Source organism: Eutrema salsugineum, unplaced genomic scaffold (genome assembly GCF_000478725.1).
Source record: "Eutrema salsugineum unplaced genomic scaffold, Eutsalg1_0 scaffold_2, whole genome shotgun sequence".
In the NCBI taxonomy this organism is placed as follows: Eukaryota; Viridiplantae; Streptophyta; class Magnoliopsida; order Brassicales; family Brassicaceae; genus Eutrema; species Eutrema salsugineum.
Window position 1 is genome coordinate 14,724,293 of NW_006256829.1, and position 21,342 is coordinate 14,745,634.

Sequence of the window (21,342 nt, forward strand, 5' to 3'; positions counted from 1 at the left end):
ATGTCGTTGCCATGAACACAAGTCAAAAATGCGCCGGATGCAACCCATCAAAGGAGAGTGCCTTTGATGACAACGTATCTAGCTGCTCGAGCCTTAAACCGCCGAGCTGCCCATTTGTCTGCAGAGACTGTTCTGTCGCCAATGTAACCAACAATTTCTAGAGTCCAATCCTCGGGCTCGTCGTCGCCTTCAGCTTCGATGTCAATCGGGACGTGTTGGACTTCGGATTTGTCATCTTGATTAGACTTGTTGTCACTTTGTTCATTCATATTGACATCGAGATCGGTGACAACTTCCTTAGTCTTTTCTTTTCGGGTGAGGGGTGGTGCGAGGTTGGCATGGGCCTCATAGTCGTGTCGTCTTGTGATGATGTTACAGACGGAGACGGGCTCGACACTAGGTCGTTCGATTGCCGCAACTGGGATTGTTCGCCGGAGGTCGGGATCAGAGTTAGTCGCGAGAGCAGCCAGAGCATCGGCGGAAGCGTTTTCGTCCCGCGGTATCTTTGTGAGTTCGAAAGTTGAGAATTCTGAAGCAAGATCTTTGAAGACTTTGAGGTATGCATCCATGCGATCATTCTTGGCTTCGTATTCTCCGTGAAACTGGTTAGCTACGAGTTGAGAGTCGCAGTAGGCGTGGATGTGTTCGGCGCCGATTCTTTTGGCGAGGCGTAACCTGGCGATAAGTGCTTTAGACTCAGCCTCATTGTTGGATGCCGGGAAGCCGAGACGAAATAACTGTTCAATGATCTCGCCCTCGGAGGATTTGAGACGAATTTCGACGCCGGATCCTTTATGGGAAGAGGAGCCATCGGCATGGAGGATCCAGGGTTGTACAGCCGGATTGGCGTCGACGAGCTCAGGTGGAAGTTCGACCAAGAAGTCCGCTAGGACTTGGGATTTTATCGTGGTTCTTCCTCGGTATTCGATATCGTATTCGCTGAGTTCGATGGCCTATTTGGCGAGTCGACCGGATTGACTCGGGCTGTGAAGGAAGGTGCGAAGAGGATGGTCGGTTAAGACAACGATGGAGTGCAACTGAAAGTACGGGCGTAACTTTCGTGCTGCGATAACCACGATGAAGGCAAATTTCTCCAAGGTTGGGTATCGGTACTCCAATCCGTCAAGGGATTTACTGGTGTAAAAGATTGGCTTCTGCTCGCCTCAGTCTTCGCTAACGAGTACACTGCTAACCGCGTATTCCGAGATCACGATATAGAGGTAAAGCGTGATTATGCAAAGGTGGATGAGTGTTGCTTCAGAAAGTGAACGATGGTGTCGCGGATCTTTGGATCGAATTCGGCGCCGATGCCGACTTGGTGTTCTGGCCTTAGTTCGTCGATGCAGACTTGAGTGATTGACTCTTGTTTAGGCTTTTTTTTTGGATAATGAGGTCGGTAGTCGGACCTTGCGAACTGATGACACAGGCTTGATTGGCTGAGCGAAGCTTGCACTCGTTGATGTAGCACGATCGCGCGACAGCTTGGTTACCTCGGAGAGTGTAGATGCCGTCGGGAGTTGGGAATTTCAGGCACTGGTGATATGTTGAGGTGACTGCCTTCATTGCGTGTAGCAAAGGTGTACCGAAAATAGCGTTGTAGAATGCCGGTTTATCCAGGATGAGGAACTGGATAATCTTTGCAACTCCGGCAAGATAGATCGGGATTTTGACCGTGTCGACCGTCATGCAGCGTTCACCGTTGAATCCTGTGAGAGGTTCGATGAATGGTTCGATCTTGTCCGACGGTATGTCGAGCTGGTCAAGTGCGTCTTTGAAGATTATGTTGACCGAACTGCCATACGGCTGACTTCGACGTCGTCGAGAAGGAGTTCGACGACGAGAGCATCGTTGTGTGGTTTACGCAACCCAATTATGTCGGCTTCGGTGAATATTAAAGGGGTTTCTTTCGGCGGATCATGCAAGAGTTTAGGCGCGGTTGCGGCCTATGTGCTGTATTCCTTGATGGCCCGAACTGAATAGCTGCAGGCTTCGATAGCTCCCATGATTATGTTGACGTTTTTTCTAGCTTTGGGGGTATGGTTCTCTGGTGCGGGGTCGTCGCGGATGCGTTTCGGTTGCTCGAGATGGGCGGGTAGATTCGGCGGAGGCAGTGGCAAAGCTGGTAGATCTGTAGCGACGGTGTTCGGGATGTATATTGTTAGATCGGGGCGACTTATTTCTTTGTGTGGTTGAACGACGGAGGTCGTCGAGTGAGATTTGTCCTTGGTGCTATGTGCTTTACGATTATGGAATTCGCAGGATATTGACTCGTCTTAGTCTTACTCGCTACGGATCCATTTATTGTTCCACTGATTGGTCGGTTGTTGGATGGCGTTGGCGTGTAATTTTTTACGATTCTCGTACCCTCTGCCATAACCCGATTGTGGTTGATAAGTGTCAGTCTTTGGTCGTTCGGGTTGCTTTGCCGAGTAACTTTGTTCATGAGCTGCCTCCTCTTCTTCCTCCACGATGTAAGTGTTAGCTCGGTGTAACGCGTCTTCCAAGGTCTGCGGAGAGTTGTGTTTGATTGCACTTTGGAAGCTCGTTTTTATCCGAGCTCCCTTCTGTAAATATAAGAGGGTGGCTTCATTGTTGATCGTGCAGTTGGCGACAATCGTTTTGAAGCGGTGGATGAAGTCGCGAAGGTTCTCGTTTGCTCTTTGAGCCATCTGCCATAATTCAAAGTTCTTGGTGTTCTGTCCGATGAACATGGAGAAGTGCTTGACAAAAGCCATTGTTAGCTCTTTATAGTTGTTTATTGAGTTCGCCTCGAGTCCCGAGAACCAGTCGAGAGCTATTCCTCCCAAACTTTCGACAAACAGTTGGCACTGGATCGCATCATTCTCCTCGGCTGACCTGAACTGGTATCGGTTCATGCAGATTCCGAACGAGGTCAAAAAGTGTCGGGGGTCGGTATTGCCTTTGTAGATCTTGATCTTGAGTTTCTCCAAGTGCCTAACAGGCGTTCCGGCTATGCGCGGTGTAAAGGGTGTCTTCTGCGTTTCCTGAAAGACGCGATCGATCTCCGGTGCAGCGCTCGTTGCCTGATGAATTTTCGAAGTGATCTGGCGGAGCTGTGCCTTCATTGCTTCGAACTCGGCGTCACGACTCAGATCTGGTGGTGTCGGGCGTTTGCCGATCGAATAGCAGTAGATCGCATGGTTCCAATTGGGTCGTTCTCTGTGTTGAGATCGTTAATGATGTTCGAACTTGCAGGAAAGTTTGGGTTTGACTGAGCTCGGTGATCTGTGCCGCCATGTGAATGAAGCGCTCTTCGCTCCTTTTATGGATAGCTTTGAACTGCGCGTTGAACACCTGGAGCAGTAATTCAGTTCCAAAGCCTTCTACGGCTGGGAGAGTTTGCCCGGTGTCGGTTCCAACGGTCTCTCCAGGGGTTCCTCATGTTTGCTCTGCGGGAGCTCGGTTGTCGCCGTTCCCTTGGCCGAGAGGGCTCTCCTCATCATGGACGTTGACAGGGTCCGTCATTGCTGAATCGATCTTTCCAGAATCCGATTTAAAACTGAATATTCTGTTAAGCCGCCTACCTGGCGCGCCAATTGTTGATATATGAATATCAAACAAAGGACAAAACAGTAATTTAGATCGGCAAACTCGGATAATATTAGATCGATCGAGAATACAACTGAGTTTGGTTATATAAACGATAAGCGAACTAAGACTTAGGAAACTAAGAAGCTAAGGTTTTGAGTTCTTAGTCTCTAAGTCTCTCTGGAATTTCTTGTGTCTTCTGATTCCTCTTCCTTTATATATGTCTTCTAAGTCGGTCTTCGCGGATCTTCTCTGCGATATGGGACCGAGAAGACTTTCCTTTTCTTTCGGTCGTTTTCCTTTTCTCTCAACAATTTCCTTTTTTCTCGGAATTTTCCTTTTTCTATTCGAAAATTTTCCTTTTCCTTCCGAACTCGGAGAACTTCTCGATTCCTTTGAGAAGTTTCGACCGACTTCGGTTTATTGGGCTATGTCTGACTCAAGAACTCGCCCAGCTTAATTTTTCCGGTACGATTTCTTCGTAAACCGAGCTTAATTCGTACCGATCTCGGTGCGGTTTTCACCCCCAACAGTTGCTATCCTACCGGATTCTGTGATAAAGCAATGTTTGAGGAGCTAGAGCACATAGCTCGTAATACTTTTACCAACAAAAAAAAAACAATACAGCATATCTTAGCTAGGATCCAACTTATTGAAATATAAGTCTATTTGAATAATATTAAAAAAAAAAATTCGTTAAAAGAAAGCAAAGATTAACAGCAATAGTGGAACAAGAAATCAAGCTTTAACAAAGAACACAATATAAAACTCAAAACTATTATAAAAAGAAGGTAGAACTTGTTCAAGAACAATCTTAATTGGAGGAAAATGGAGTCAAAAGCAGAGCTAGAGTAGGTGACTTGAACGGTCGGACTTAGATTATCAGATCCAGAAAGCTATTATATAAGATCAATAGAAGGCAATAAGATTTGGGGATAGGAAGGGTCGAACAAGTATGACACTTGTGATTTCTCTCGCGCCAAATCTCATGAGTGACTATATGCCAAGCGAGAATTGTTGGCTAATAATGTGAGTTCTGAATATGGGGCACGAAGCTGAGAATGTAGAGTAACTAATACATGGCATAGTAGCATACCTAAGAAAAGCATTCAAATATAAGGCGATTCAAATATTGTGTTTACAATAAATATATATGTTTTAAATATCGCTAGTCAGGCGGTCTAAATACAACTAACGCCTAGAAAAGAATCAGACAAATTGGACTTAACGCCTAGAAAAGAATCAGACAAATTGGAGTCTTCTTTTTTTTTTTTTTTTAGAAATTGGAGTTTTTAATGTGTTTTTATTGGTTTGTACGAATATATATTACATGGAATAAAAACGTAAGTATAGTTTAGTCTAGTGGTTTGGGTTTAGTCATCTAGGCATTCAATTTGGCATTTTTTTAAATATTACATACACCGACCTCTAGAATCTTAAATCGCACTGCAACACATTTTTCTCATTTTTGGCTACTTATTCTTATGTTTTTCACCATATTATAATAGATTTATAAAAATTAAGATTTTGAACTTTAAAGTTTAAACCTAACAAAAATTTCCAATTTCTCTTATTCCTTGGTCTAGGCGGTTTTTTATTGCTCTGTCGCCTAACGTCACCAATCAGAGAAAAATCGATTAATTTTTCAAACATGGATTAATATAATGCATAGGATTTTTTATACCTAGATAAATATATACCTATTAACGTACTATTATATATTTATTTGGCTTTTAAAATTAAATATTACATATATAACATCCCAAATTTGACCAAATTAAAAAAAGTAAGTCAATGTCAAACCCACTCCAGCAACCCTAATATAAATAGGGAATTAAATGAGAAAGAGCCTCATTTTTCTTCTAAAAAAAACCTAAGCCACCCAAAGAAAAAGAGAGAAGGAGAGAGCCAGCCGTCGCCAAGCTCCAGCCACCGCCGCCGCCCATCCTTGCCACCGTCGTCGTCGCCGGCCGAGAGGAGAAGAAGCCGCCGTCAGCCTCTTTCTTCCCAAAAGCTCCTTGATTCTCTTGCTTCTAGTTCTCTATAACTCAGATCTGCATTTGGCAAAGGTGAGGATCAGATCTAGGTTCTTCTTCTTATTCATTTGTCTTCTTCTGGTGTGGGAAGTCTAGATCTGATAAGTCTAGGTTGTTTTCCTGCGCATCTAGATAGATCCATGTATATATAAAATTAATATGAATTAGGACTCTCATTAGAGGAAGCACCAGTATACCTGATTGTTCACCCTGCTTTGTGTTTAGTACTTGGTAAAAATAGCTAGATCAGTCCGTCTCGATGGAGGTGTGCCTAGGTACGGATTGATTGCTGGATTAGTGCCGTCTGTGTGACCGTGGCATTAATTCATCGTCAGGTGGTTAGACAAACTATCATGTCTGTCTTTGTGACATGGCATAGCCTGTCTGTGTGACCTAGCAATATTAAGCCTGTCTGTGTGACTTGGTGTCTGTCTTTGTGACCTGGCGATGTAGAGCCTGTTTGTGTGACCTGACATAGCCTGTCTGTCTGACCTGACAAGTTTGGAGATGCCTCTTTGATATTGTTTGTGCGCTTCTAGAGTGCCATTTTTCTGCTTGTTGGGTTTATACTTGTCATAGTGGTTGGAAATGATCGAGTGGGAAGAGTGCATGGTTTGGTTCTCACTGGGTAATTTCCCCAAATTACTCATCCATCTTTTTTAAATCCATATTGCAGGTGAGTCTGATGATTGTGAATGTGATGACTGGGAGGAACTAGATGAGTAGTTCTAGTGTGGTGTGCCTTCAGAGATGGAGGAAGATTTCATTGTTTTAAGAACTATTTCGTATTTTTTTTTAAGACAATATTTTCTAATTATTTTAGGATTTATTTAAGTTATTTCATTTCAATTGTAAGACTTGGATTTGATTTGGATTTGGAATAAGATTTAAAAGTTATTTAGGAATTATTAGTTAGGTTTAGATAATACCGCCGGTTTAGTCTGGTTCCTTTTGGAATCCAAGATCAGGGTGTTACAACATACTAGAAAAAAAAGAACTATGGTATTTTATCAAGATAAAAAACTATAAACAAATAATTTACAAAAGTGATTATTTTAACTGATCAACGCATTGTTTTCTGGTGTATGTATCACACCCCTGATCTCAGTGCTTAGTAGAGTCAAAATACCAAATATATAACATAATGACCAACAAAAGTTTTCATTATTTAAGGGATATCAGTTAACCTCCAAAATATAATGTTAGTTGGTTCTTGCATATCATTACCACCACTTGAATAGCAACCTTATCTTTAAGGCTAGATTCTAAAAATGACCAAGAAAATTAGAGTTCAATCAGTTACATCTCACCTTACACACTCTTTTGAAACAATGAAAACATTTGAACTTTTGGACTAATCCTCATGCCAATGTTATTTGAAGATGGAACGTCTTAATCACTCTCATTAGCAACAATTTAAGAGCAATAAGTAAAATTTTATTGGTTTTCCACAAATAAGTTTATGTTGATGTTGTTTGCCAAAATCTTCTCCTTTAGTTTTTTACTATGCTTAAAAATTGGTGTTTGCCACCAGACAATTTTGGACTTTTTCTGAAATTACAGTCTCGTGGTTGGATGTCAAAAACATCTCGGCCAATATAATTTGAAGATGTATAGATTGAATCATATTCATTAGCAACCAGATTAAAAATATTAAATAAAAAATTATTGGTTTTCACTAACAAGCTTGCATTGATGTTGGTTAAAAACTTCTTCTATTAATAATTTGAAGTCACCGTGCTTCAAATTCATGGGCAGAAAAGTCATTTGATAAGTTGCAGCTTAATGCTAAAGAGGAAGTCTTGACCTAGTATAGGAAGGAGAAGAAGAAAAATAATAAGATGTTGCTTTACATAACGTAGATTAAATTAGCATTCAATCGCATCACAACATAAACTTTGAGTCATTCCTCTATCAAAAATTAATATTGGATGTATGTAGTATTGTCTGTAAGGCAAAATCTTATAAAGACCTTTAAAAGACAAAAGGTGTATGTTTTTCTTCATAATATTGAAAATAATCTAAAGCATCATCGAGCCCTCACGGCAGTTACAATAATTTCATTGACTGATGCAGATTTAGGAAGCATACTGAATTCAATCTCTCAGGCAACAGAAGACAATGAAATTGCTTCTCTACTCGTGTAATAATTGTTTCTACTCGTGTAATAATAGTTAGGATGTTGTGGTTGAGAAATTGTTAACCTCCCAAGAACAATGTAAGTTGGTTATTCTACCACTTGAAAAACAGTTTTGTATTTTAGGCAAAAATCTAAAAGTAACCAAGAAAATAAAAGAATTCAATCAATCACATCTTTCAACACACACTTTTTAAAACAATGGAAACATATGGATTTTTTGACCAATCTACATACTAATGTTATTTGAAAATGTAATTATTTAATCATTTTCATTAGCTAATAAGTCAAATTTTATTAGTTTTCCACAAATAAATTTATGTTAATTTTATAGTTAACAATTTTTTCCTTTAATTTTTTTTATTCACCATACTTAAACTTCGCATATATATGCCACTGGATAGTTTTAGATTTTGCTAAGATTGTAGTCCCGTGATTATACGTCAACAACATCTTGGCCAAATGTTATTTGAAAATGTCTGGATTGAATTATTATCATTATCAACCAGATTAGGAATAATATGTCAAAATTTGTTATTTTCCACTGACAAATCTGAGTCAAAATTGGTTAGAATTTGTTGTTTCAATAATTGAAAGCTATTGTATTTAAAATTCATGTATGCCATAAGACGACTGTGGAGTTTGCTGTGATTGTAATTATGTTGTACCTCAGCGACATTTGATATGCATTTACCACTGAATTTTGTGATCTTTAAAGCATATACGTTTTGTATGCTGTTTTATAATGTTACTCTTGGTTCTAAAAGTTGAGTAGTCAATATTACAATACATTTTTCATGTTAGAAAACAAGCAACAATTGCTTAAAAGAACCTTTTAACAAAAAGAAAACAATTGCTTGAGATAATCCTTTAACAAAAATGAAAAAGTAATTGCTTAAGAGTTTGATGTAGATCATCATCTATTTTCAAATTCAACACAGGTAAATCAAGCCTTAACTCGAGATACAAAATGGCCTACATATACAGTTTGGTGTCCTTAAGTGGAATCGAATTTGAGATTCAGGTGAAGTTATGCCTTGAGATTCTAACTTGTTTTATATTTTCTATTTTTATCTTCATGTCTACTTGTTTATCATGTTTTCTAACTTCTGTATTAAATCAATTTCCCTTAAATCAATGTTATTAAAAAAACAATTGCAAACGGAAGACTTAAACCATGACAAAAAAATGTACATATCATGAGATCTTTACATAAACGAGGCTTTTAAAATTCTGGTGAGGTTTACTTTTTGTTAATAATTGTTTTTTGCTTTTTCGCTATTATAAGATAAAAAGTTAATTTATGAGTTTTTTTGGAAAAAAAAAATTAAGGATAAAAACATTTGTTGGTAAGAAGGATATCTCTCCAATATCGGGCATGATTACTGGTTACGACCTATCTGTTCAAAAAATTATTATCATAATTTTTTTTTGAAATATCTTATCATTTTTTATATTTAGTTATATAGATTTGAAATTCTTCAAAGGCCTTGATTGTTTGCAGTTTGTGGAATAGATTTTGGTTTTTGTTTTTCAAAAAATTATTTTATTAGCTATTCAAATTTTTTTAAAAATTGGATTTCCTAAATTTTAGGGAAATTAATTTTTCAGAGTTTTTATTTTTTTTTTTTATTTTCTAAACAAAAACCAAAAACCACCATCTATGGGTTTTTTAAACGAGATTACCGTGAATTGTTGTTATTATTTTTAAAAAATTTATATATACTGCTATTTTCTCAATCAATAATTAAACAAAAAATATAAAAGCAAACAAAAATTTTATTTCTAAAGTAAAAAACATAGAAGCAAAAACAAAATTTCATTTCTACAACTAGCTCATTTTTTCAATTATTGATTGACATTTAAAAAAAACAATAACATCATTTTACCTATGTGCATTTCTTTTATCTATAATCTAAAATTTTACCTCTTGTAGAAAACATCATTTTAAAACCTCAATTTTATTTATTTAAATCTATTGTAAATTTTTTTTTTTAAAAAAATAACATCATTTTACCAGTTGTATAAAAAATTTAAAATTTTATAATATTTACCATTAAAAGTGATTTATTAATTTTTATATAAAAATAAATGATTATAAAAACCTCAATTTTATTTATTTAATTTTCATAATGTTTAAACACATAAAAGTAAACTAAAAATTAAAAAAAAAACATAAAACATTTAAAACAAATTATTGATAGACAACCAGAAACTAAACAAATTATACCATTCAAGATTTTAGGAAACAAAAATCTACAAAAAAACTAAAAATCAAAATTAAAAATTTAAAAACTAAAAGCTAAAAGTCAGAAACAAAAAAAAACTAAAAACCATGCAAACATGAAACAGTCATGGCCTAAGTTTTGATGTTTAGAATTTAGGAACGACTCTTAACCCAAAAAAAAATGAAGAAAGAATTCAGGTAATTTATATTATAATGGGACCCTCTAATAAAATACGTTAAAGTTGCATGAAACTATTTCCCTTTTATAATCAGAGCCGGGTATAGTCATTGGTCAACTCATACCAACCCTTTGCTTTATTTAGACTTTTACTTAATAACATTTATTACCAAGTATTTTTTTTGCCAAAACATTTATTACCAAATCTTTTTCACGCCAATTTGTTTTTTAATTTTTTGGCTAAATACAAATTAGTAGTTAATGTTTGTTATCTATGTCCCTTATTAATAGTTAAAATATCCAAGAAAATGTTTTTCTTAGGTGTCATTCTAAAACAATTTTAGAAAGATTTTTGTTTTAACTTTTCTCTGAAATACAAATATATACGTATTAATAAACATTTTAAAATACATGTTATTTAATTATTCTTCAATAATCTCCTATATTAATTTTAATTATTCCGAATATTTAACTTCTAAAATGTCCAAACAAAAAGTAGAAACTTTTTCCAAAAAAAAAAACAAAAAAAACACAAAAATATTGCTTTTGTGTTTGTCCACGTAACATGCATGAGATTTCTGATCATTGGGGTTGACGAAGAAACTGTAAACAAATAGAAAGAAAAAATATATTAAAAACTCACGCGCTTTGGAAAAGCGCGTGGAACCCACTTTCCCTCCCTGTATTTCGCTCTTTTCCAACTGGCAACAAAGCAAGCAGCATCACTTCCCATTAATTCACACCTCTCTCTCTCTCTCCTCTTTCTCTCTCCTCTCCTCTCTCAAAACCCTAAACTCACTCATCGCTTCTCCGATGCCGGTGGCAGATAACGACGGCGACCGGAGTTTGACGGAGCTAATCTCCTCTCTCCTCGACAGTATCCCCAAGCTTCTCAGCTTCAAGTGCAAATGGTCTTCGATTCGCGCCAAACTCGCCGATCTCAGGACTCAGCTTGCCGATTTATCCGATTTCGATGCGTCTTCTTCAAACAAGCTAGCTCTGGATCTTCTAGCTTCCGTCCGAGAAACGCTAGATGACGCGGTCTCCGTCGCGGCGAGGTGCGAGGGACCAGATTTATCAGAAGGAAAGCTCAAGACGCAGAGTGAGGTTGACTCAGTCATGGCGAGACTTGATCGCCATGTGAGAGATTCCGAGGTTCTGATTAAGAGCGGTCTTCTTCAGCAGGATAATTGCGCCGTCTCGAAGTTTTCGATTTCGACGAAGAAGGAATCGGTTCGGTTAGAAGCGAGGAATCTGGTTATTCGATTGCAGATCGGTGGACCGGAATCGAAGAATTCTGCAATTGATTCGTTGCTTGAGCTGCTTCAGGAAGATGATAAGAACGTGATGATCTCAGTAGCTCAAGGAGTTGTTCCCGTTTTGGTTCGGCTTCTCGATTCGTGCTCTTTTGGTATGAAGGAGAAGACTGTATCCGTGATTTCTAGAATCTCTACGGTGGAGAGTAGCAAACATGTGTTGATAGCTGAAGGATTGTCTCTACTGAATCATCTCCTTCGTGTACTGGAATCAGGAAGTGGATTCGCTAAGGAGAAGGCTTGTATTGCTTTACAAGCTTTGAGTCTCTCTAAGGAGAACGCGAGAGCGATTGGTTGCAGAGGAGGGATCTCGTCTCTGCTTGAAATCTGCCAAGCCGGGACTCCTGGCTCTCAAGCTTTCGCCGCCGGAGTTTTGAAGAACTTGGCTTCGTTTTCAGAGACTAAAGAGAATTTCGTGGAGGAGAACGCTGTTTTCGTTCTTGTTTCTCTCGGTTCTTCAGGTACGCCTCTAGCTCAAGAGAATGCTGTAGGGTGTTTAGCTAATTTAACATCTGGGGATGAGGATATGATGATGTTAATTGTTAGAGAAGGTGGAATCAAGTGTTTGAAGAGTTTCTGGGACTCTGTTACCAATGTTAAGTCTCTGGAGGTAGCTGTTTTGCTTTTAAAGAATCTAGCTTTGTGCCCTATTGTTAGAGAAGTTGTTATCTCCGAAGGGTTTATCCCTCGTTTGGTTCCGGTGTTGAGCTGTGGGATTCTCAGTGTGAGAATCGCAGCTGCAGAAGCTGTTTCTTCGCTAGGTTTCAGCTCGAAAAGCAGGAAAGAGATAGGCGAGAGCGGATGCATCGGTCCTTTGATTGATATGTTAGATGGTAAAGCCATTGAAGAGAAAGACGCAGCTTCTAAAGCTCTATCGACGTTATTGGTGTGTACAAGCAATAGAAAGATTTTCAAGAAGAGTGAGAAGGGTGTAGTTAGTCTTGTTCAGCTCTTGGACCCGAAGATTAAGAAACTTGATAGGAGATACACAGTCTCTGCGTTGGAACTGCTTGTGACTTCTAAGAAATGCAGGAAACAAGTCGTTGCTGCTGGTGCTTGCTTGCATTTGCAAAAGCTTGATGTTGAAGGAGCTAAGAAATTGGCCGAGAATCTCGCTCGGAGTAAGATTTGGGGCGTCTTTGCAAGGCCATAGGAGACTTGCGGATACGTTTTATTAACCTGTATGTAAGAAACATCTGCGAGATTCCTTTTTTTCTTTTTCGATTTCTCTATATGTTGTTTGATGATTTGATTGTTCATAAGGCTTGGTTGATTGAAGTAGGGAGAGTTAATTTGCTGATTAGTCATGTAGACAAACAATAATAATATCTTTGTAGAGTTTGTTGTAATCCTCTTTTTTTTCTAATTTTCTTGGTGAGTTGATGTTTTGTCCTCTAAAACTTCAAGATCCTGATCCTTTCTCTCTAAATTGATGTATCTAAATCTAGGAACAGTGTAATGACTCTTCAGTTGTGAAACTGTTTTGTTGCATATTTGAGTTGGAGTCTGTCTGAACACTAATCAAATAATGTTGGTCGGAAAGCACATGGCATTTTGTTTTTGTTTATATACCTTTTTTTCTCAAATTCTCAACTTGTTTTATTTGGTGGCCCCGTATGATTGTTATGGCCGTTAAGTTCTTTGGCACAATCCAATGATTAAAGCACCAATCTGAAATATCCACATTGGTCGTATTCTTTTTGTTCACAAGTGATGTAAAAGAGTTTATATTTCCTACATTTATGTTGTTACATTTCTTGGAAAACTGTTTATAAGATCAAATCAAATGTGTTTATTGAACGATGAAGATGGATCTGGTACCAATACCCTACCATCATGCTGAATAAGAACTGGTCAAACCATAGCGATGTTTACTTGATACTGTATAATGGCTTGAGACCTTGAGTTGATGACTGATCAACCTCTTTCTGTGAATAGCTGATTGAAGCTCTAGATTATCCAACCACCATTGTTCTACTAACCTGTGCGCCTTGAGAAACTTCTGGTTCCTTTTGACATCACAAAAAGCTTTGCTTCTGCTTGAGGAGTAATATTCACAACATAACCATTGTTTTCCTTGTTGTTCACTTCTCTTTTCTCTTCACTCCATACTGGTTAGTGTAGTGACAGCAGATATAGTGATAGTGGCTATGGTTTACTTATAAATGAGGCACCCATAATGAGGCACCCATATTTCAAATCCACAGAAGATTTCTGATTCTGCCCGTTGAAGTATGTACCAAAAAAAAAAATGAAGCTCCTAAATTTGATGACGTTTTAGAAAATGAGATCAAAATGAATAGTGAAGTCAAGGTGATATTTTAGCAATTGAGCAAGATAGAAATGTTAATGAACCTGTAATACACATGGCCTGTGATGAAAATGAGAATGAAATTAAAAGTAGAATGACTATAATGAAGAGGGGAAAACGATAATGTTATAAGGAATACCAAATCTGTGGGGATATTAGTGATCTAGGAAATTGGAAAAAAATTGAAAATAGAATGAGAGAGTTTCTAGTCCAAGAGGGCCAGTCGAACGATAGGCATCTAGTTGATTATCAATTTCCAAGATAGGGCAAATGTTGTTGTTGTTGTTGTTGTTTTTTTTTTTTTTTTTTTTGATTCTGTCTAGTGCAAGAGAAAGAAGGAATGGATGGCAAACTAGACGAAGGTTAATTTACTAAAAAGTAAAAGACAATATCATTTGTTTTTGTTGTAAAATATTCACGCAATACAAAATATTAATCAGTTGGCAACTGATGGATACAATGAGTAGAGAAATGTAATATTCTTTGAAACGGTATTTCCTTTTGCTGCAAAGACATCTCAGGTTAGTAATCTTTTCAGTGATACAACATCAGATGACTAGGCCTGGGCACGGGACGAGTACTTGCCATTTTTGGTATACTTGATACTTGACTTACCCCGTTCAAGTATCAAGATATTTGTACTTGTACTTGACTTGTTAATATCAAGTACTTGCAATTTCAAGTACTTGCCAAATTTTTCATTACTTGCAAGTTACTTGATTTGTCCCGTTACTTGATTTGTCCCGTTACTTGTAAAAGTACAAATAGAATACTAAAAAAACTAAAATTTCGGGTCATATTTAATTAAAACCTATGATAATATTTAATATTTTGACCTATAGGTTTTTGGAAAGCTTTAGATATTGAAGTCTGGCAACTTATTTATCTTTTGATAAGCAGACTTTTCTTTCCTTTTTTATGTTGTAATCGATGTGGAACAAAATTAAAAAAAAAATCAGAGATTTGAAACGAGTAACGGGTCAATAAGACCAAGTAGTAACTTTTTTTTTAATACTTGATACTTGCCTTATACTTGCAAGTAATCTTCTTAAGATACTTGATACTCTACTTGATCAAAACAAGTACTTGGTTTTACGGGACAAGTACGGGTCAAGTAACGAGTACGGGACGAGTACCAAGTAATTGTGCCCAGGATTTTTCATTTAAAGATGTTACAACATTTATAAGGCATAATTCAAGTCATTCATGTACTGCCAGACTTAACACATTGTATCCACCACTTTTGAATAATATAATCAATATCGTGTATTTGGATATGACTTTGCGTAACAAGCCGTAATTTATGGTCATTTTCTCAAACACATACCTTTTTGATGCTTGGACTGCTGGTCCTATAAGTTTTTCATTTTTCATATGAGATTAACATCGACTTGATTGCATTTTTTCACTTTTTTTGGCCAACAATTTTCTCTTTTCACACTCTTCCACAGAGGTAGATTTATGATCCTTATTTATATCGAAAGATATCTTGTTTATACTGTCGACAATTATTTTTATCTTTGGTTCCACATTTTGTGTAATGACATGGTTAATCGAGATCTCTTTATCATTATCATTGATATCATTCAGGTACCTGATTTTATTAACCATTGATTCAACTTGGATTTATCTCTTAGTTTCTACTGCAATAGAACAACTTATAATTGTAATATAAAGGATTCGAAATCCAGAGTACCAATGCTACTCTATGACTCTACGAGGACTGAAACAAAGCTAAGAGACAAAATAATTTGATTGTGACTTTAACGACAAGTAAAAGCAAACTAGAAATTATTTGAATTCGAATTAAAACAAGCACTAGACTAAGGAAATTCACAGGAGTTTCAGAGATGAGATTCATATGACTATTCAGAGTACAGTTTAAACGCAAGTCTCGAACGCAAACATAAATGTATATCGACCCACTGTCGTGGCACCGATAACTTTCTCTAACAACCTAAATTTTAAAATGTCGTTTGAACCTAGAAAATTGCAGACAAGCATTAACATTCAGGTTTGATCTGTTCACGATTTGCCTTAACATCAACTGTCGTTGGCTAAGGACAAATCACTCACCAAAGTTTGTTCTAGCAACCTATTACACTTTTGATGAATATGTTTAACCTAAAATCGTAAATTGAGTGATCAGTTCAACCTAAGTGTTAAGTTCAACAATGGTGAAGATAATCGATGTTGAGCCCTATTTGCATCCAATTCTCTAACTCATGAAATCCTTTGAAAACCTTAGTCTAGCTAAGAGATCTACTCAGACATGGAGAAAAGAAACACAGAAAAAGATGAAAAAGAATTCATGAATAAAAACTCAGAGATATTAAGAGGGTTCAGAATTCTTCTCAAGTGTATCAGAGATTCTTCTCCGAAATCTTACAAGCAAAACTCCAAAAGTCTAGAAAATTGTAAAAGAAAGCGTAAAAGAAGTTATGTAAAACGTGGTTCTCTTTTTGAGGAGGCTCTGGTCTTTTATTCTCTTCATGCGTTCCAGAATTAGGTAAAAATCGTTTTCCTTATTTTTCTCCAGGCGGTTGGATCAGGTGCTCCACGAAAGGGCTTAGTCGGGAGCAGGTGCTCCCGACCAAGAATGGTCCAACTGTGTGTAAATTGGCCTCTTTTGCTCAGCTTCAACTCTTTTTTGCACCAAAAGCTCCAGCTGCTCCAGTCCTCGCCTAAAGCTCTCTAGATACCTGAAACAACCTGAAACAGACTCCAAAGACTCCTAAAAAGATCGGTAAACATGGGTTAGAATGAGTCAAAATCACCACTTATCAACTCCCCTAGAATTAGACCATTTCCTCAAACATTGTCCTCAAACAAACTAAAATCTAGTTCCAGAAAAATTGATTAGACAATGGTGGGAACTCGTAAAAACTCAGAAGACCGTAAATTAGACCACAACATGCAAAAGACCTGTTGCAATATCAATCCAAATCAAATCTCCATGTACTTCTCCATAGACATTGCAGCTTTCCAGATTAAATCCATAGTTTCACGAGATTTTCTATTTCCCATCATCGCTGGGTCTCACTGATGAAACCGATGCCAAGGGCCTTTTAGACTCATTCCCATATTATACCATGACAAACTGACCAAAACACACAGATGTACTCTTCCTCTCTCCCGATGCTCCTATTTCACTTAGGTTGCTCCTTCGTCGCTTTTCTCCGTGGTGAGCACCCTGAGGAGCAGGTGCTCCGAGCTGAAGGAGGGTGCTCATTCGTCAATTGTTACGCCTTGAGCAACCAACCCAGAAAATGGAGCAGGTGTTCCGGCTGGTTGCTCTCCTTCCTCTTTTTCATCCTCACTCGCTGAAAAGCTGTCCACCTGCTTTTCTCTTTTTATTTTGAAAACAAAGGATCTCAAAACAAAGTTAGTAGCTAAGAAATGAAAGACACAAAGTTAGAGACTCTTACCGGTGGGTTGCCTCCCACCAAACGCTTGTTTAAGTCGCTAGCTTGACTTGGAAAGCCATTTAGGCTTGAGGAGGGTCACTTAAGGTGAGTGATTCACCCTCTGCAACATTTGGACCAGCAAGGTATGGCTTCAACCTCTGTCCATTGACAACGAACTCTCCTCCTTTAGTGTCCAGCAACACTACAGCTCCATATGGTCAAACCTCTTTGATGGTGAATGGTCCATACCATCTTGATCTCAGCTTTCCAGGAAAAAGGTTCAATCGAGAAATAAACAGCAGCACTTGATCGTTTGGTGCAAAAATCCTATTGAGGATCCTCTTGTCATGGAAAGCTTTGGTTATCTCCTTGTAAATTTTTGAGTTCTCATAGGCCCGGTGTCTAATCTCCTCCAACTCGTGCAGCTGCATCACTCTCTTCTCATGAGCACTTCTAGCATCGAAATTAAGCAACTTCACTGCCCAAGCCGCTTTGTACTCGAGTTCTACGCAGATGACAAGCTTTTCCATACACCAAGTGAAATGGTGTAGTCCCCAAAGGTGTTTTGTAAACTGTCCTATATGTCCAAAGAGCATTATTAACCTCACTGACCAATCCTTCCTACTGGTGCTTACAGTTTTCTGCAGAATGTTTTTGATCTCCATGTTGGAAATCTCGACCTGCCCACTTATCTGAGGATGGTATGGAGTCGCGACCTTGTGCTTTATACCATTTTTCTTCAAAAAGTTCTCAAAAACTTTGTTGATGAAGTGAGAACCTCCATCACTGATCACAACTTGAGGCACACCTAACCTTGGGATTATGACAGATTTAAACATCTTTAAGATTACCTTTGCGTCATTTGTAGGGCTAGCCAAAGCATTGACCCACTTTGACACATAGTCAACTGCCACCAGAATATACTCATTGCCATAAGATGATGGAAATGGCTCCATGAAATCGATACCCCATACATCGAAAATCTCCACTTCCAGAATGAAGTTCTGTGGCCTCTCATTTCTCCTGCTTATGTTTCCTTGCCTCTGGCATGTATTACATCTGGATATGAATCTCTGTGCATCTCGGAACATAGTAGGCCACCAATACCCAGCCTGAAGAATCTTTGACACTGTTTTAAAAATGGCAAAGTGACCAGCATAAGGTGAACCATGACAATGAAACAAGACCCCAGGTATCTCCTCATCAGCTACATATCTCCTGAAAATTACATCAGAGCAATGCATGTATATGTAAGGCTCATCCCAAAACTAATGTCTTACATCCTTCAGGAACTTGTTTTTCTTGTTTCCCATGAAATCTTCAGGTTCCTGTTCTGCAGCAAGGTAGTTCGAAATCTCTCAAAACCAAGGAAAACTAGGATATTGATTAATGTCTACTGAGTTGCAAAAGTTTGTCAAAGCAGGTGCTCCTAAATTTGGAGCAGGTGGAGCAGGTGCTCCAGGCTGGAGCAGGTGCTCATCGAACCCAGAAACATCAATGGTGTAAACCTGTTCATCAGGAAGGCTGTCATCTAGTGGGATGTCATCATCAATCTTCAGCCTTGACAAGTGGTCTGCAACACCATTCTCAATCCCCTTCTTGTTCTTGATATCTATGTCAAACTCCTGCAATAAGACGATCCATCGAAAGAGCCTTGGTTTGGCATATTTTTTCGTCAACAGGTACTTCAGTGCAGCATGGTCTGTGTGAAAAACAACCTTCGATCCAACAAGGTGAGACCTGAATTTCTCAAAGGCATAAACCACTGCTAAAAGCTCATTCTCGGTTGTGGCGTATCTGCACTGAGCTTCATCGAGTGTTCGGCTGGCATAATAAATGACGTGGAGCATCTTTTCTTTCCTCTGATCCAACACTGCTCCAACTGCACAGTCACTAGCATCAGTCATGACCTCAAAAGGTAGTTCCCAATCAGGTGGCTGAACAATTGGAGTGCTAACCAAAGTTCCTTTGATCGTATAGAATGCCTCCAAACATGCATAATCGAACTCAAATTTCACATCTTTGCACAGCAGCTGCATCAGAGGCCTAGCAATCTTTGAAAATTCTTTGATGAAGGGTCTGTAAAACCCAGCATGGCCCAGAAAACTGTGGATCGATTTGACTGATGTTGGTGGCTTCAGACTCATCATCACCTCAATCTTTGTCCTGTCTACTTCGATCCCTTTCTCCGAGATTTTGTGTTCCAAAACGATCTCATCTCTTACCATGAAATGGCATTTCTCCCAGTTGAGCACCAGGTGCTTCTCCTCACACCGCTGCAAGACCCTGCACAAGTTAGACAAACAGACAGAAAAAGAGCTTCCATAGACAGAAAAGTCGTCCATGAAAACTTCCATTATGTCCTCAACCAGATCAGTAAAAATCAACATCATTCAGCGTTGGAAAGTCGCCGGAGCATTGCACAAACCAAATGGCATTCTGCGGTATGCAAAAGTGCCATAAAGACATTTGAATGTCGTCTGGGTGGATTGGGATCTGAAAAAAACCTGAATAACCATCTAAAAAGCAGTAATAAGGATGGTTAGCCAATCTTTCAAGCATCTGATCAATAAATGGCAAAGGAAAATGATCTTTGCAAGTTGCAGCATTCATTTTCCTGTAATCTATGCACATTCGATGCCTAGTAACAGTTCTAGTTGGTATCAATTCATTCCTATCATTTTTGATCACAGTGATGCCACCTTTCTTAGGAACTACATGAACTGGACTAACCCAATTACTGTCTGAAATTGCATAAATCACGCCAGCTTCTAGAAGTTTCATTATCTCCTTCTTAACAACATCTTGTAGATTCAGGTTTAACCTCCTCTGATGTTCTATAGAAGTCATCGATTCATCTTCTAAATGTATTCTATGCATTCAAAGATCTGGAGAAATCCCTGGAATGTCATCAAGTGAATATCCTAGAGCTTTCCTATACTTTCTAAGTTCACAAAGAAGCAAGGTAATCTCTACATTGTTCAATTCAGAGTTCACTATCACAGGGTATGTCGAATTGGGTCCTAAAAAACGCGTACCTGAGCCCCACAGGAAGGGGTTTGAGCTCAAGTTTCGGAGCTCTCAACTCGCTCCAAAGGCCATCAACTGAAACGTCATGAGCAGGTTCTCCTGGATCCGGAGCAGGTGCTCCCTCGGCGTTTTCTGCCATTGAGCTCTCCTTGCCTTCTAAGCTCATGTATGCCACCAGCTTCTGCATCTTCATGCTTGCATCCAGCATTCTTGCAAATTCATCAGCTTCCTCACTCAAATCCCCATGCTCTCCTTGGGCTTTTGTAAGTGCAACCTCCAAAAGGATCAATGGCCAAAACCTCTTCAGCAACCTCTCCAGAAATGTCTGAACCATCATCTATGACAAATGTCTGCCCGTCCAGCATTGGTTTCTTGAGGAGTTTGTTCATCTCAAATCGCACCATCGATCTATCACCCCTTCTTTAACGTCAATGATTGCACCAGCTGTGCACAAGAAGGATCGTCCCAAAATCAGAGGATCCTTGGGTTCCTCATCAAGCTCCAGAACCACAAAATCTGCTGGAATGAGTATATCACCTATCTGAACATGCAGATCCTCAAGAATACCAACAGGAAATTTGGTTGATCTGTTTGCAAGCACAAGCAATATTTATGTTGCTTTGAATCTGGTGTAACCCAGTTGCTTGGCCACAGAATAAGGTATCAGATTCACACTTGAACCCAGATCGTAGAGAGACCTTGTAAACAGCACGTTACCAATCCTGACTGAGAGAAAAAATATTTCTGGATCACTCCTCTTCTTCAAAACCTTGTTCTGTAACACTGCATTCCTTCGAGACCATCATGCCACTCTCTTCCTTAACAGCTTTCCCAGAAACTAACCCCTTCATGTATCGCTTGAGGGCTGGTATCATCTGGACAGCATCAGCTAGAGACAATTTCACGGTCAAATCTTTCAGCATCTCCCTGCACTTTGACTTTTCTAAGTCCTTCTGGGACTTCTTTGGTGGAACTAGGTAAGGTTCCTTAGACGTATAAACACGTGGTGGAAGATTAGCTGGAGCAGTTGGTCGGAGCAGGTGCTCTGTCGAGGACCCAGGGTGCTCCATCGTCTTTGCTTCGTCGGGAGCATGTGCTTCGTCATCCTGAGCAGGTGCTCCATGGTCTAGAGAATGTGCTCCAGAGGAAGA

General features: G+C 38.7%; 2 protein-coding genes across 2 annotated transcripts; one reads left to right on the forward strand and one right to left on the reverse strand.

The window, feature by feature from the left end:
- Positions 1-2,279: 2,279 nt before the first annotated feature.
- On the reverse strand, positions 2,280-3,086 carry LOC112086552. Its single transcript, XM_024155521.1, has one exon. It carries the CDS (start codon positions 3,084-3,086, stop codon positions 2,280-2,282), a length of 807 nt encoding a protein of 268 aa, XP_024011289.1.
- A 7,768-nt stretch (positions 3,087-10,854) lies between these two features.
- LOC18018047 lies at positions 10,855-12,843 on the forward strand. Its single transcript, XM_006401984.2, has one exon. The coding sequence runs from the start codon at positions 10,941-10,943 to the stop codon at positions 12,594-12,596; it is 1,656 nt and encodes a 551-aa protein (XP_006402047.1). The 5' UTR covers positions 10,855-10,940; the 3' UTR covers positions 12,597-12,843.
- The last annotated feature ends 8,499 nt before the right edge of the window (positions 12,844-21,342 follow it).